The following is a 13,955-nucleotide window of genomic DNA, read 5'->3' on the forward strand; positions in this document are numbered from 1 at the left end:
TGTTTATAGACGTGAAAGAAAGTACGACAGGGTTGTTCGGTCTAGTCTTCAAGGAAAAGGCATCCACAGTTTTCCCATCCTCTTCCTGCCTTAGGCACATGGTATCTCAGAATGTGCAGGAAGCCCACACCGAGGAGGCTTGGGTGTGTGACAGGCTGGACAGCTACTGGGCTTAGAAAGCATGTTTTTACGCTTGTCATTGGCAAAGTCAGCATTGCCACTAGTAGTAAAATGGTGTTTCATGGCCACTTTACTCATTGTGCCTAAACCTGTCTCTGCCAGTGAGAAAACTGGGATTTGAGATGTATTCTGTTCTAACTGAAATCTATCCATGTTTGTCAGTTGGTGGACGAGTGAGTCGTGAATTAAATTATACCCGCCAGAAGATAGGAGAAGAAGCTATGTTTAATCCTCAGCTCATGATACAGACCCCAAAAGAAGAAGGTGCTAATGTCCTAACCACAGAAGCGCTCTTGCAACACCTGGACTCTGCGCTCCAGGCCAGTCGAGTGCATGTCTACATGTACAACAGGTAAGGCTAGCCATGTCACCTGCACAGTTAGGGCAGGTAAGCCTGTGAGAGGAGCCTGTTGCTGTAGGCCCCTTGGTTCAGTAGATAAGGGTGACTCTAGAGTACTGGCTCAAATAATTTTCCAGTAAAACTTTTTCCCCATGCTGTGGATGGGCCCAGGGTTTTATAAAGTATGTTAGAGAACTAATTCTAGCACCAAATAGCCCCCTTAATCTTGATTTAATTTTTTAATATTTTATTCATTATTTTTATTTTATGTGTATGAGTGTATTGCCTGCATGTGCACCTGTGTCATGCAATGCCTGCGAAGGTCAGAAGCAGGCATCGGACTGACCCCCTTGCACTGGTGTTAACAGACAGTTAGTCACCATGTGGGTGCTAGAAATTGAACTCAGGTTGTCCACAAGACTGCTGAGCCATCTCTCCAGCCCCTTGATTTTCTTTTTTAAGAGTTTGATAACAAAACAGGTATATTATAGGTTGAACATTCCTTATCCAAAGTACTTGAGACCCAGAAGTGTCTCAAGAGACACTTTTCAGATTTCAAGCCTGAAGACAATTGATTTGTTTCAAATATGTCTTATACAATATCTTAATATTTATTCTTGTGCACAAAATGGAGATTCATAACATGACACATTCTATTTGTGGCAGCATGTGGTACTCAAAAAGCTTCAGATTCTAGAGCATTTCAGATTTAATATGTTCAGATCAGTGATTCTGGTCACTTGGGTAGCTGTACCTGGAGCCTGTATTTCATTGCTTAAGATAGTTTTCCAAATTGTATATTTTGTTAACATTGTAAATTATCTCTGTTGCTTAATATATTGTTGGAGCAGTTACATTTTGGATAGCCTTAGTTAACATAAAAGCAGTATGAAGGATGGAGGGAGGGACAGGGAAGAAGCTACTTTTCTCTACTTTGTATGTCCACGTGGCATGAGTCACATTGGGATTCTTGGAGACAGGCTGAGTGAGATGGATTCACACACCCACCTTTTCAAAAGTCAGCTTATGAACATCTTTGCTAACTCCACAATGTTGTGCATAGAGGAAACAATTGAAGGGTTTTTGACCAAAAGTTAAGTCACTGTCAGTCACTTAAGAAAAGGAGCCATCACAGCTAATCCATTGTTGAGCAGGGGTAAGATCAGGTGTGTGTAGGAAAGGCTTTGGGAAATGTGTGAAGGTATCTCAGCACCTTTGTCAGGGCAGCCTGCCCTCCTGTCTGTAGAGCACACTACAGATAAAGCAGCTCTCTGGTCCAGTTTGCAAAGTTTCTAAGCAAAGGCCCTGTGGAGAACCTGGCACAACTGAGTTTATTCCTCATGCATTATGTTTGGACCTACTGTGAAGGCACTTGTTATTCAAGTTCAAAGGGTTATTAAATGATCAATCCCTGTCTTCAAACCCTGTCTTCTCGCTCCAAGCCCAATGAATGCACAATTATATCCTCAGACAAGCTAAGGATCACAAGTTAAGTGATCAGATGACATTGAGAACCTACTTTTATCAGATAGCCTATGCTTCCATTACACGTGTGTGTGTATGTGTGTGTGTGTGTGTGTGTGTGTGAGAGAGAGAGAGAGAGAGAGAGAGAGAGAGAGAGAGAGAGATGTTAGCATGAGCAGTAGGTCTCTGAGTAGGTGGAAAAGAGGGAGAAAGGGGAGGAATGGATGAATAGGCAGATGGATGTCAGTCCTGTTCTTGGGGGAAAGAACTGAAATCATCAGTACAGTAAGTATGGGCAAAGCCAAGCTTGGGCAATGCCCACCATGTGTGCCAGGTATCAGGTAGGAGCCAGAGCTCTAGGGAAAGATCATTTTCATTATCATTGGGCAAGGGAAGCTTATTAACAGGAAGATAACTTTGAAAAGAGCACTGAGAGAAAGATGGGAAAGTTCTGGAAGGAAGCCCAGGGACAAGGGCAAAGTTCAAAAAAAATATCCTTGGGTGAAGATAGACCTCCCTAAGAAGGCCAGTAAAATAAACCAGATTGGAGGACAGTTTTTATTTTTATTTTCATCCCTTGGATTTCCCATCTTCAATCCTACCAAATACCTTCTTATTTTTGAGTTAGGCTTATTTCCCTAAACGCATTCGGAAAGATGTGAATTATTGAACAGTCTCCTACAGATAATAAAACAATTAATTCTTGGTCTATGTATTTAATGCTATTTCTGTAAAATGAGGAGATTCAGTTCACTTGGCAAAGGTTGTTTATCACATTTGTGGTTAAGAGCAGGAAAGTTTGTTTCAAACATGACCTACAAACATTATCTGCCAGTTTAAAAAAAAAAATGCCAGTAATATTTTCCCACCTGAATATGCGCCAATACAAATTCCACCAACTTAGTTTGCACTTATTTTGAATTTGTGATAATTCTGCTGGACTGCTTCAAGTTGTTTAATGTATGTAGAAAAGCAGATTAATGGTGTAAACAGGATTATTGGTAGAACACTTAAGGAAACAAGACTTTTCAAGTACTTTGGTAGCATTCATTTACATAAACACCCCACATGTTAATTACGATCCAGTGTTATCTATTCATTAAAGCAAGCTTGCTGGCTTTCCACTTGGCAAAAGCGCTGCTGGTTTTGACAGATGCTTCAAAGTGATCGAAATTACAGTCCTTTTGATATGTTCTGTCATTCAGATTTTGCACTAATTTCCTGGATTGCAATAAGAAGTTTTTGTCTCTGGTTTTCATCCCAATAGGCAATGGAAATTGGAACACTTGTGCTACAAGTCAGGAGAACTTATCACAGAAACAGGTTATATGGATCAGGTATGTTCTTTTCTTGTTTGCAAAAAAAAAAAAAAGTCTCAGAAATTCCTCTGAACCGTCTCACTGGCATGCGTCAGCCTAATGCATGGCCTGTTGTTTTTTGCTCTGACAGATAATAGAATATCTTTACCCTTGCTTAGTCATTACACCTTTGGACTGCTTCTGGGAAGGGGCAAAATTACAGTCCGGGACAGCATACCTCCTGTAAGTGTATCTCCAAATTCTGATTTCTAAACTCTGTGACTGTTTCTGATGTTACTTATCATTGTTTATTGTTTTAGTTTTGGACAAGAAATAAAACATTGAAATTCCACGTGCATATTTTTGAGTGAATGGTGGGCGAAAGAGGGGATTTCAGCAGAATGTTTTCCTCTTTTCAAAATAAGTTCTGTAGGCGTCATTAAATTTCATTCAGTTTTACCAACCTATTTATATGCAAATAGAATGCAAATTATTGCACAGTATGTGCAGTTTTTTAACTCTATAAGATGTTTGTAGCTGTGCAAACCAGGGACTTGGTATTTTACCTTGTTTTTTAAGAAAAGAATTAATTACTGGGTACATGTCATAATGAAATATTTTAAGTTAAGGTTCAAAATCTTCCTGCGAAGTAAAATAGTAGCCTTTCTTTGGATCACATTAATGACATTTAAGGGGGAAATGTGCTCTCTGTGAAGACCATGACAGGAGGCTTCACAGCCTAGCAGTTGGGAATTATATGTACCACATCATTTAAAGAACGATGGTTAATCAGTGTAGACATTTTCAGTTAATTATGCAAGAGTTAGTGCTTGGGTTATTGTTTCCATCCTGGCTTGCACATATCTGCAAAAGCAATTTGCAGTGGCCATCCCCTGACCTTCAGTGTACAGTTTTAGATGGGAAATAAGGGGTTTTATGTTTTCTGGTTGGGAGATTCTGAATAATGACTTCAGCCTGGTTAAGCAGCTACAGTGCGGTTTGAACCACATAACAGGCAGCCAAAAGCCTTTCTGGTCTGTCAACAGCACAATTTCAAAAGTGAGTGTGGGGGGAAGTGGCTGTGGTGGTGGTGATGGCAGCCCGTGGGGGGCTTGCCCGCTGCTCTGCCAGGCTGTCAGAGAAGGCTCATAAGAACGAACTATTAAGGTAACAGTTCAGATGTTGTGGTTGGTGACATTTACTAAGCATTTATTGAGCTGGTGAGTGCTAATGTGACATTGTGAGTCCGTCTTTTGGTTTTCCAATTTGGACCTTAGTGTCCTGTTTAGAAGCGCTCACCCACTGAGTGTTTTTCAAGATAATTAGTACAATATTTGAGAATTAAGATTCTCTGGTGCTTGTGTTAACTTGCAAACCCTCTGCTTGCCATCTTCAGCCATGACAAGTTTGCACACAGGTTTTCTGAAAAGGATCATTAATTTTTTTCCTATCTGCCAATGTCTCCAAATTGCAGTCTTATCAAAAGCCTCCCACACAGAGGCAGAGTGAGATACAGAGTGTGCAGCCTCGGTGCTCTCCCTCTGTCTGGGGCTTCCCTTCATGGTCTCCCTTTTCATTTCTTTTGCAGAGGTAAACCTCCTCTGCGGTGGACAAACTTTGACCCTTTGGAATTCCTAGAGGAGTTAAAGAAAATAAACTATCAAGTGGACAGTTGGGAGGAAATGCTCAATAAAGCTGAAGTTGGCCATGGGTACATGGACCGTCCCTGCCTCAACCCAGCAGACCCAGATTGCCCCGCCACAGCCCCCAACAAAAATTCAACCAAAGTGAGTTCTCTCATTGACTATTCCCAGAGAGGGCATGGGAAAAAGCCTTTTCTGTTGCCATTTGTAGTTCTCTTTATTATTTGCATTTTTAGGATTTTATTATCCATGGATTTTAAAAGATGTGCTGTATGGTACTGAGTTTGTTTATAGAGATAAATTTTGCTGTAAGATTTAGCATCCTCCTCATTAGCCTTATTATTAATGTTTTCTCTGAAACAAACAAGCCCTTAACGCACTGGATTTTAACAAGGCATGTGACCTGCCTACTAATTCCCGTAATTATGTGGCTGTCTTTTCATTGCAGCCTCTTGATATGGCCCTTGTTTTGAATGGTGGATGTCAGGGATTATCCAGGAAGTATATGCGCTGGCAGGAGGAGCTGATTGTGGGTGGCACAGTCAAGAACAGCACTGGAAAACTGGTCAGGTAATCCAGCACAGCACCCCCAGCCATTCTTTTCCCTTTTCTCAAAAACCACTTCCCCTCTGACATCTGCATTTAGATTCACACTTAATATCTGGTGTGATTGAATATTAAGAAATACAACAAACCAGACCAGCTTGCAAAGGCATTTTTGTGGGAAATGGATTCTAAAATGGATTTGTAGTTTTTCATCAAAACCGTAGTTGTTGATTTCAGGGTTTTGGCAGATTTGCCCCTTATGTGAAAAAACAGGGGCAAGAAAACCCAGCCATAGCTTAGAGTCGAAAGGTAGGAGGTGAGCAGTGTCATGTACCGTTAAAGGAAAAGATCAGGACTTGGAGGCCAAGCAAGGGTTATCTTTTGTGCAGTGGAGGACTGTTCAGTCAAGTGTCAGGTGTTTCGTCTGAGGTTTCTCCCTCGGGACACTGTCGTCTGGGATTTCTGCACAGTTAGTGTGAGAGTCTGAGCCCAGTGTGTATCTGGTCAAGCCATCTACTCCTCTCTCCTTCCTGTTTCATGGAATAGGAACTGAGAAAGGAAATTGCCTATTAATTTAATTTTGGGGTCTATCTGTAAAAGGTTTGTAAGGTTACACCTTTAATATGGTACATCAATCTATTAAATACAATAACCGTCCTGGTCCTGTTTGAATGGAAACATGTGCACACAGAGAAAGAGACATCTGCAAGAGAGTTGGGGGTGTTTGTCTCCCATCTCATGTCATGCATACTGCTTGCTGGGTACTAACATGCCTTGTACCCATTCACTCCGTCACAGTGCCCATGCCCTGCAGACCATGTTCCAATTAATGACTCCCAAGCAAATGTATGAGCACTTCAAGGGCTATGATTATGTCTCCCACATTAACTGGAATGAGGACAAAGCAGCAGCTATCCTAGAGGCGTGGCAGAGAACGTATGTGGAGGTAAGCCCACCACGCAGTGAGGCATCCACTGCGCAGTGAGGGACACCTCTTAGTATTTCTTTCTTCCTTTTACCATCATTGAAAATGTCATTTCCCATTAGGTTTAGCGGGGTCTTATTTGTTTGTTGTTGTTTGATTTTTGAGACACTGTGCAGCCTGGGCTGGTCTCAAACTTGCTGTCCTCTTTCCTCAGCTTCCTGAGAGCTGGGGTTACAGGTATACATTGCCATACCCAGCCTCCATCAGATTCATTTTCAACCGATTTTAATTCTGGGATCTTCGTGGGACACAAGCTTGTTTTTCTTTCTCCAAATATTGAAAGTCTTGGCATAGTATCTGGAGAGACACTCATTCTTAATTGGGATGCCCAGAAACATGTTTATTAACAGATAATGTGAACTCTGGAGACCAGGCATAACAGTGTTTTTTTTGTTGTTGTTTTTTTTTTTTTAAAAAAAAAAAAAAAAACACTAGGGGAGCAAGGAAAGGTGTCTGGAAAACATTAGCAAGGCATAGAATCTGTTCACAGCTGCGGGCACCTTGGTCAGGTCATGTGACAGGGGCTGGCCTTTGTTTCCCAAGCAGTGACCTCTACCAAGCTTCATGTGACCTTTTAAAAGTGGCCAGCAAATGAAGCGGGGGAGGTGGTACTTATAAGAATGAGTTGTTTTGGTTTAGGAGGGAACTGATAGGACCCAAAACCAGCTGTAGGACTATGGAGGGGAGACTACTGAGTCTCAGAGTGTAAGTAAAGCTCTCTGGGTGACCCACCCATTCAGGCTTCTCCTCATTCAAGCTTTTCCTCCTTTCTTTGTCCATATGAGTCACAGAACATTTTGTTGATGCTCCAGAAAACTGTAGGGTGTGGGTCTGTATCCCCCAAGTATGCACTGTTGAAGTGTGTTGATACCATAATTCCATCTGGCAATTTAGCCTTGTCTTTTAACCACAGGTGGTTCATCAGAGTGTTGCCCCGAACTCCACTCAAAAGGTACTTTCCTTCACCACCACGACCCTGGACGACATCCTAAAATCATTCTCTGATGTCAGCGTCATCCGAGTGGCCAGTGGCTACTTATTGATGGTAAAAGTCAATTCTGGGCTCTCAGTGGTTGTGGTTGGTCTGGGTTTGTTTCTTTGGTTTTTGTAATTTTGGTTTTTGACTTTTCCATGACGGCACCTGCTTTTTGACTGCCTTAAACATACAAATGAATCAAAGACAGAAATAGCCTAGCTTCATGATGGTTTCAGATGTGGTCATATAAAGTGATTTTTTTTTCCCCCCCGTTTTCAGTTTTCTCCTCTTTGACTCGTTGTGTGATGTTTGTAGTGTAAAGTTTTGCTGTTGGAGTTAGTAAGTTCTACCTCTGGATTTGGGGTGATGGGTGGGGGAAAACATTAGAATCATTTTACATTCTAATGTTTGGCCCTTGTTTTGTGTTCCCCATTCCCCTCCATTCCCCTCCCCACATTGTTCTGCTTGCAGCTTGCCTATGCCTGTTTAACCATGCTGCGCTGGGACTGCTCCAAGTCCCAGGGTGCCGTGGGGCTGGCTGGCGTCCTGTTGGTTGCACTGTCAGTGGCTGCAGGATTGGGCCTGTGCTCATTGATCGGGATTTCCTTTAACGCTGCGACAACTCAGGTACTAAGGGAACCGTTCATCGCTGCTCTCTGGCCAACACCCTTCCCTGGCCTCACCACTAGCCCTCTGTGTGTCCATTTCATCTGAAGAGTCTTTAAAGCCTTTTCCACTAGGATGCCACTTGCCTTAGGGGAGGGCTGGCTCTCAGTGAGCCACTCTGGGCCTTAGGTAAAAAGCCTGGAGAGTCGGGAGAGCCAGTGAAATGGCTCAGTTGGTAAAGGCACTTGCTGTACAAATCTGGCAAGTCACAGAAAGGTGGAAGGGGAAAATGACTACACAGTTGTCCTCTGACCTCTACACACTTGCAGTGCCACACACATTCACACACACACCATGCACATATACCAACACACAGTAGTAATTTTTTTAAGTCTGGAAAGGTTCTTGATAAGTAGAGACACTTCACTAAAAACAATTTATATCAGTTATTTACTCCAACCTTGATTCTCAACTGTAGTGGGCATTAGAATCGCCTTGTGAAGGAAAACTCAGATGGCTGGGGTGGAAGCACAACATCTTGGATTCTAAGCACTTGATGCTGGTCCAGGGGGTCACTCAGAACCATTGCTTTAAATGAAGGAGTTAGCTTGCTTCTTACTTTATAATTCTAAAAACTATTTTTGTACCTGAACCTTGTAAATAGAAGCATATAAGAGCTTCTATGATCAAAATTGTAAGACTTGGGGGAGTCAACTGCAGGACTTTAACGTTATAAACCATCAGATAAGTAAACCTTCACCAAGTGGACATATGCTCCCCTTTGGCACCTGTGGGCACTGGAGATATTTCCCTGCTGCCTGGCACTGTCTAATGCTGCTGTTTTCTGTATTTGCCATAGGTTTTGCCGTTTCTTGCTCTGGGTGTTGGTGTGGATGATGTTTTCCTTCTGGCACACGCATTCAGTGAAACAGGACAGAATAAAAGGATCCCTTTTGAGGTAATAACAGATAAAAGAAGAAAGTTTATTCCTATTTGTCCTTCAGTGTTTTTCCCATCTGTCCCAGGATAGATTTCAGTCCCAAGTTGAATGATATGATATTGGCTCTAAATAAATAAAGCAAGCTCAGGACAAGGGCTAGCTGTGGGAAATGCTCAGCGCTCCGTTTGAGAGAGGCACCTATGGAAATGTAGTGTCTTAGTGTGACCTCATGTTACCGCCACCCTTTCCCAAAGCCCATGTTTGCTTCCTAGGGTTTTCTGTCATTACTGTTCCTCCTAGTTTAGATTGTTTTAAGAGTTTAAACCATTATCGGTATCTTCAGCTTTCTGATTTGGGTACTAGTAAACATGAAGGGCTCATGACCATGAGGGTGGCACTGATAGGAGCTGGTGCTGGGGTCCAGGCAGCTGTGACCTTTCCCAGTCCATTAGACACAGCATGAGAAACTCCATTTGTATTATTTTGCTACACTGTGCTTTGAGGGTGTCCAGTATTGGGTGCAGCCCTCAGCACTGTGGTTTCTCATCCTCAGGACAGGACAGGGGAGTGCCTCAAGCGCACAGGAGCCAGCGTGGCCCTCACCTCTATCAGCAATGTGACTGCCTTCTTCATGGCCGCATTAATCCCTATTCCTGCTCTGCGAGCATTCTCCCTCCAGGTGAGTTTCCAGTGATGAAATCTCTGGTCACTGAGCAATGCTTTGATGTTCAGCATCCCTGCTGTGCTTTACCTGGAGTCTAGTGCTTACATTACTACCACCACAAAATCCAGTACATGCTAGCAGCATTTGGGTCTGTGTGTGTAGAGTGGGCACTTTGTGTAACCTTGGCGCTCCCTCCAAAACAAATTCCAGGGTTCTTTCCATCCTCTCAGACCTGAGTGTTCCAGTGCTGTTATCTTCTGGAGCTGCAGTGTGTAGTTTGAATCAGTGGTCCAAGGCTACTCCTTGAGGTCCTCCCCTTCCAGTCATCTCATCCCAATTATGGCCTTGCACAAGGCAGCTCCAGGCCAATGCCAAGGCCATCATGCTGAGATTTTACTGGTATATCAAGATAAGGGTCTGTGTAGCCCGGGCCAGCTGGTGACTGAAAGTGGGCTGTCTGCACTCTGTGAGGGTATTTGGCCCCTTGGAGATATCCTGCAGCAGCATCTCTCAGTGCCCTTTCCTTGGTTGGCCTCTGTTCTCTCCTGTCCCTCCTTTCCTTTGGTTCTGTCTCTACCCCTCATAGGCTTCCAAGTAGGCTCAGAATGCCTCTCACCAGGGTGTTCCACCTGTCTACTCAGCCACCTTCCTCCCAGCCAGGCCCTTTACACCCCGAGCTATCAGGGTGTTTTCTGCATCAGCCAGCCTAAAGTGTCATTTTCCAGCTATGGAGATGCAGCTATGGTCTGTTTCATGCTTAGAATGGATTACTGGTTTGCCTTAGAGCTAATTGAAGTTCACAGGAATCCTGAGGTAGTCAGCGCAGCAGATGAAGCAGGATCTCAGACAGTTTGTGACGTGGGCTTCCTAAACTGGAAGTAGTCTAGGGTCTAGATAGTTTGGGGTGTGATCCAAATTTTGTGAATTAATTCCAAATTTTAAAGGTCTACTGAAGGGAGCATTGGTTTCCCTTCTTAGAGTGGGATGTGTAACTGGTGAGATAACCAGCTGCCTGAAGGGAACTACTCAGATGTCACTTGTTAAACCCTTGTTGCATCCACTCCTTCCTGCCACTTCACTCCCCAACGGGTGTCAAGAACTGTGACCAGGAAGAGAAGGTGACAGACAGATGAGCTGGGGAGTTGGGTTGTTTCGTACTCTTTGCTGTCGTAGTCTTCACATCTGTTAAGAAGCAACAACTCATGTTGTGCTTCCTCTCCCCACCAGTGGAGGCCCCAGTAACATCGTACTGGATGTGAGATTGAAGGCCTCCTTAACACTTAGCAAAAGATCTGAGACTATGAGAAGAGACTGCCAGTCACCACAAGCGTCAACACCTGAAGGAAAGCACCAGAAGGGTTTGCTTTTATTATTAATAGTAAATGAATTCATGAATAAAATCAAATCTGGAACTGAGACTGAAAGAGACAGAAAATGAAAACAGCCGATAGCTTTGTGATAGGAAAGGAAGCTGCTCCTGAGCTTGGTGGGAGCACTGGTGTCTCGGGAGGGGTTTCGCACAGACTTGCATCTGCCCCACACTCTCCTTGTGTCCATTCTTGTTTCCTGTGCAGCAGACTCTGGAATGGAGATTGTTCTGGAGTCTGAATTAGTAGGACCCTTTCCTCATGCTGTCCTCTCCGCTGCCTGTCCCCTGGCTGTCCACACCTGCTCTGCTCTGTGTCCACTCACTCTGTTCTTCTTTCCCTCTCATTCTCTCCTCTCCTCTCTCAGTACATACTGGTGGTTCAGCAAGGCAAACTCTCCTCCCTTAATGATACCCCTTGGTGTGGTGGTCTGAAAGCTGCCTGAGTTTCCCTTGAGGGAAATCCAGCTGCCTTTTAGAAAATCCAGTACGCTAAGTTCTCCCAAGGTAAGCACCTTACAGGGCAAAATGAGTACTGTGGGTTTTGCGTGTCTGTTACAGTCACTGTATGAATTTTACAAAGCTCCATCTGTAGCTACCAAGAAGGTCTGAAGGGAGAGAGGCCAACATGGTTCTATGCAGCAATAAACCAGTATAATGTTTGGATTTTTCCTTGTGAAACCTTGCTGATTTTTTACCTTGAACAAAACAGGAGGGTTGTTTTTCCCCTCATCAAAAAAACAAAAACAAAAAGCCCCTCCATTATTTGTCCAAGTGCTACTTTGGAATTGGTGGCCTGTACCGGAGCTGTGCCATAACCCAGTGGAGTCAGTTTCTCAGTGAAAACTCCCAGAGCAGGGCCCTTACTTATTCTAATGATAAAAGTCTGCTTTTAAATTTTTTATTATTTTTTGTCTTTTTTATTATGGAGGGGGCTTATATGAGAGTATACATACCCATGTGTACTCCTGTGGAGACCAGAATAGAACATTAGGTGTTTTCCTCTATTGCTCTTAACCTTCCTGCAATGAGATAGGGTCTCTCACTGAACAAGAAGCTCATTTCCCTAAGCTGGCTAGCCAGCGAGCTCTCGGAATCCACCTGTCTCTACCCCAGTGCTTGAAGTTACAGGTACATGCAGTGGCTCAGCTTCTATGTAAGTGCTGAGAATTCGAACTCAGAGTTCTCAAATTTTCAGAACAAGCAGTCTTATCCACATCTCTCCAGCCTCTAATTTACTATTATTTGTGATAGTGGTCATTGAACCTAGGGCTTTAAGTACTCTACCACACACCTCTAGCCCAGTAAAAGATTTTTAAACTAGGCTTCCTCCTCAGGTGTCTCAGCTGGACCACTGTAGATACTTTGGGAGTGGGGACATCTCTAAGCAGAGTAACTACAATTGATTGACAGTCAATATTTTTCCCATCATATTTTCTGACTTACTTAGAATTTCTTAAATTCTTTATTTCCTCTGCAGAGATCAGTCTTCCTTACTGAGAAATCTTTGTTGCTTTTATTGTTTTGACACACTTGGGGGATGTCAAAGCTCTGCTGTTTTCTTTGCAGAAAATGTTTACTCATATATGCAATATATCATTAGAAAACAGATTAGATGGGACATTGTTTTGGGCTTCTCTTATCTGCTTTTCCAACTGCCTGTCAGACTTCTTTGATCGATGAGGCCCTGCAGAAAGCCTGTGTTGCTGTGGCAGCAACCTGGCTGCCTGTGTGTTTGTGAGGCTTTGCAGCTCATCCTCATGTACTGCTCTAGAGGGATACCCAGAATTACTCTCTCAATCCCAGTCCTGAGCTATAAACATGACTGCAGTGCAAAAGCAAATGGGATGCAACCTTCAGTGCGACAGTTAACGGAAAATCTCCAGTCTCATACCTGTTCTTCCCAGCATTCTCTCTGTCTAATTGGCTAGTGGTCCTGTGGTCTCAGGAAGTGACCAGATCTAACAAACTCCCAGTTTCCAGTTGATCTAAGGTCTGAGGACTTAGCATCAAACATCTATTTGAACCTGGCTGATGGGAAAACCTCAGACAGATGCTGTTCTGTACCTCAGGCTGTTAGGTCATAGCAGCTGTCAGAGGCACTAGAAACATCTAATCCTGTTTCTGTGGGAATAGAGTGGGCATGTACTGGCTACCTTATTTCTCATTGCCTCTTGAGCCAGGGGTTCCTCTTTTGTCCCCCCTCCTAGCTGTTCCCTGGGTGTTACTACATTTACCAGGCTGGGGCGTGAATTGCTTGTAGCTCTGGCTGCCTCAGTCCTTGAGGGATTTGGTCCTTTGTCGTTATTGCTTCTGATGTATCTGGCACAGTTCTAGACTTCAAAAAGAAGAGTTCTGTCACCTGGATAGTGACAATCATGTAAGGTCTAGAGACTATTTCACATGTATTCAAGTTGCAAGTTAACTTGTACTGTGTTTTGGAATTGATTGGGGGTATTTTGAAGACCAACCTAGGAAGCAAAGGAGTTAGGCACAGTTTCAACGGTGACTTTTTTTAATGGTTTTTTGGACTTACCAGGGAACTCCTTATGGAAGGCGTCTCTCCAGAACTTGGACATGCTGTTTCACCTGGAGCATGTTCACACTTCCTTTCCAAAGCTTTTTGTGTAGTGTCTCTTGCTTTTTGTTTTTGGTACCAGTGACAGCAGGCTTTGTTTCTCAGCTGGATCCATTTTTCCCAGTTTGAGAATGACTCAGAAGCAGTCTTTCAAAATCCCTTCTACGAATTTTTAGTTTTTAAATGAATTTCTGATTATTTCTTGGCTACTTAGCATTCCAGTTGCATTTTTCATTTCTGCCTCTTCCTGACTTTTCTGAACAGGACACTCTTTCAGATGTCCTGTCGACTTCCCCTAATAACAGCTCAATTTTGCAATTTTTACTAGGTCAGCAGGAGATTTGCCGAAGTGCTACAGAACCGGGCCTG

General features: G+C 43.3%; 1 protein-coding gene across 6 annotated transcripts in view; it reads left to right on the forward strand.

The window, feature by feature from the left end:
* Positions 1–13,955, forward strand: part of Ptch1 (patched 1) — a 67,974-nt gene that overhangs the window by 27,292 nt on the left and 26,727 nt on the right. For 5 of the 6 annotated variants that reach the window (XR_003847311.1, XR_003847310.1, XM_029557179.1 and 2 more), the window contains exons 3-12: positions 343–532; positions 3,252–3,321; positions 3,434–3,525; positions 4,871–5,069; positions 5,374–5,495; positions 6,270–6,417; positions 7,370–7,501; positions 7,904–8,059; positions 8,898–8,996; positions 9,532–9,657. Coding sequence is in view for 3 of the 6 variants with exons in the window: in XM_029557179.1 (XP_029413039.1) it covers positions 343–532; positions 3,252–3,321; positions 3,434–3,525; positions 4,871–5,069; positions 5,374–5,495; positions 6,270–6,417; positions 7,370–7,501; positions 7,904–8,059; positions 8,898–8,996; positions 9,532–9,657 (1,334 nt within the window). In the remaining 3 variants the exon portion in view is untranslated. The remainder of the gene's footprint in view (positions 1–342; positions 533–3,251; positions 3,322–3,433; positions 3,526–4,870; positions 5,070–5,373; positions 5,496–6,269; positions 6,418–7,369; positions 7,502–7,903; positions 8,060–8,897; positions 8,997–9,531; positions 9,658–13,955) is intronic. The other variant, XR_003847312.1, reaches the window with a different exon arrangement.

The sequence above is a fragment of the Nannospalax galili genome, unplaced genomic scaffold (assembly GCF_000622305.1).
Source record: "Nannospalax galili isolate Female #2095 unplaced genomic scaffold, S.galili_v1.0 scaffold467, whole genome shotgun sequence".
Classification (NCBI taxonomy): Eukaryota; Metazoa; Chordata; class Mammalia; order Rodentia; family Spalacidae; genus Nannospalax; species Nannospalax galili.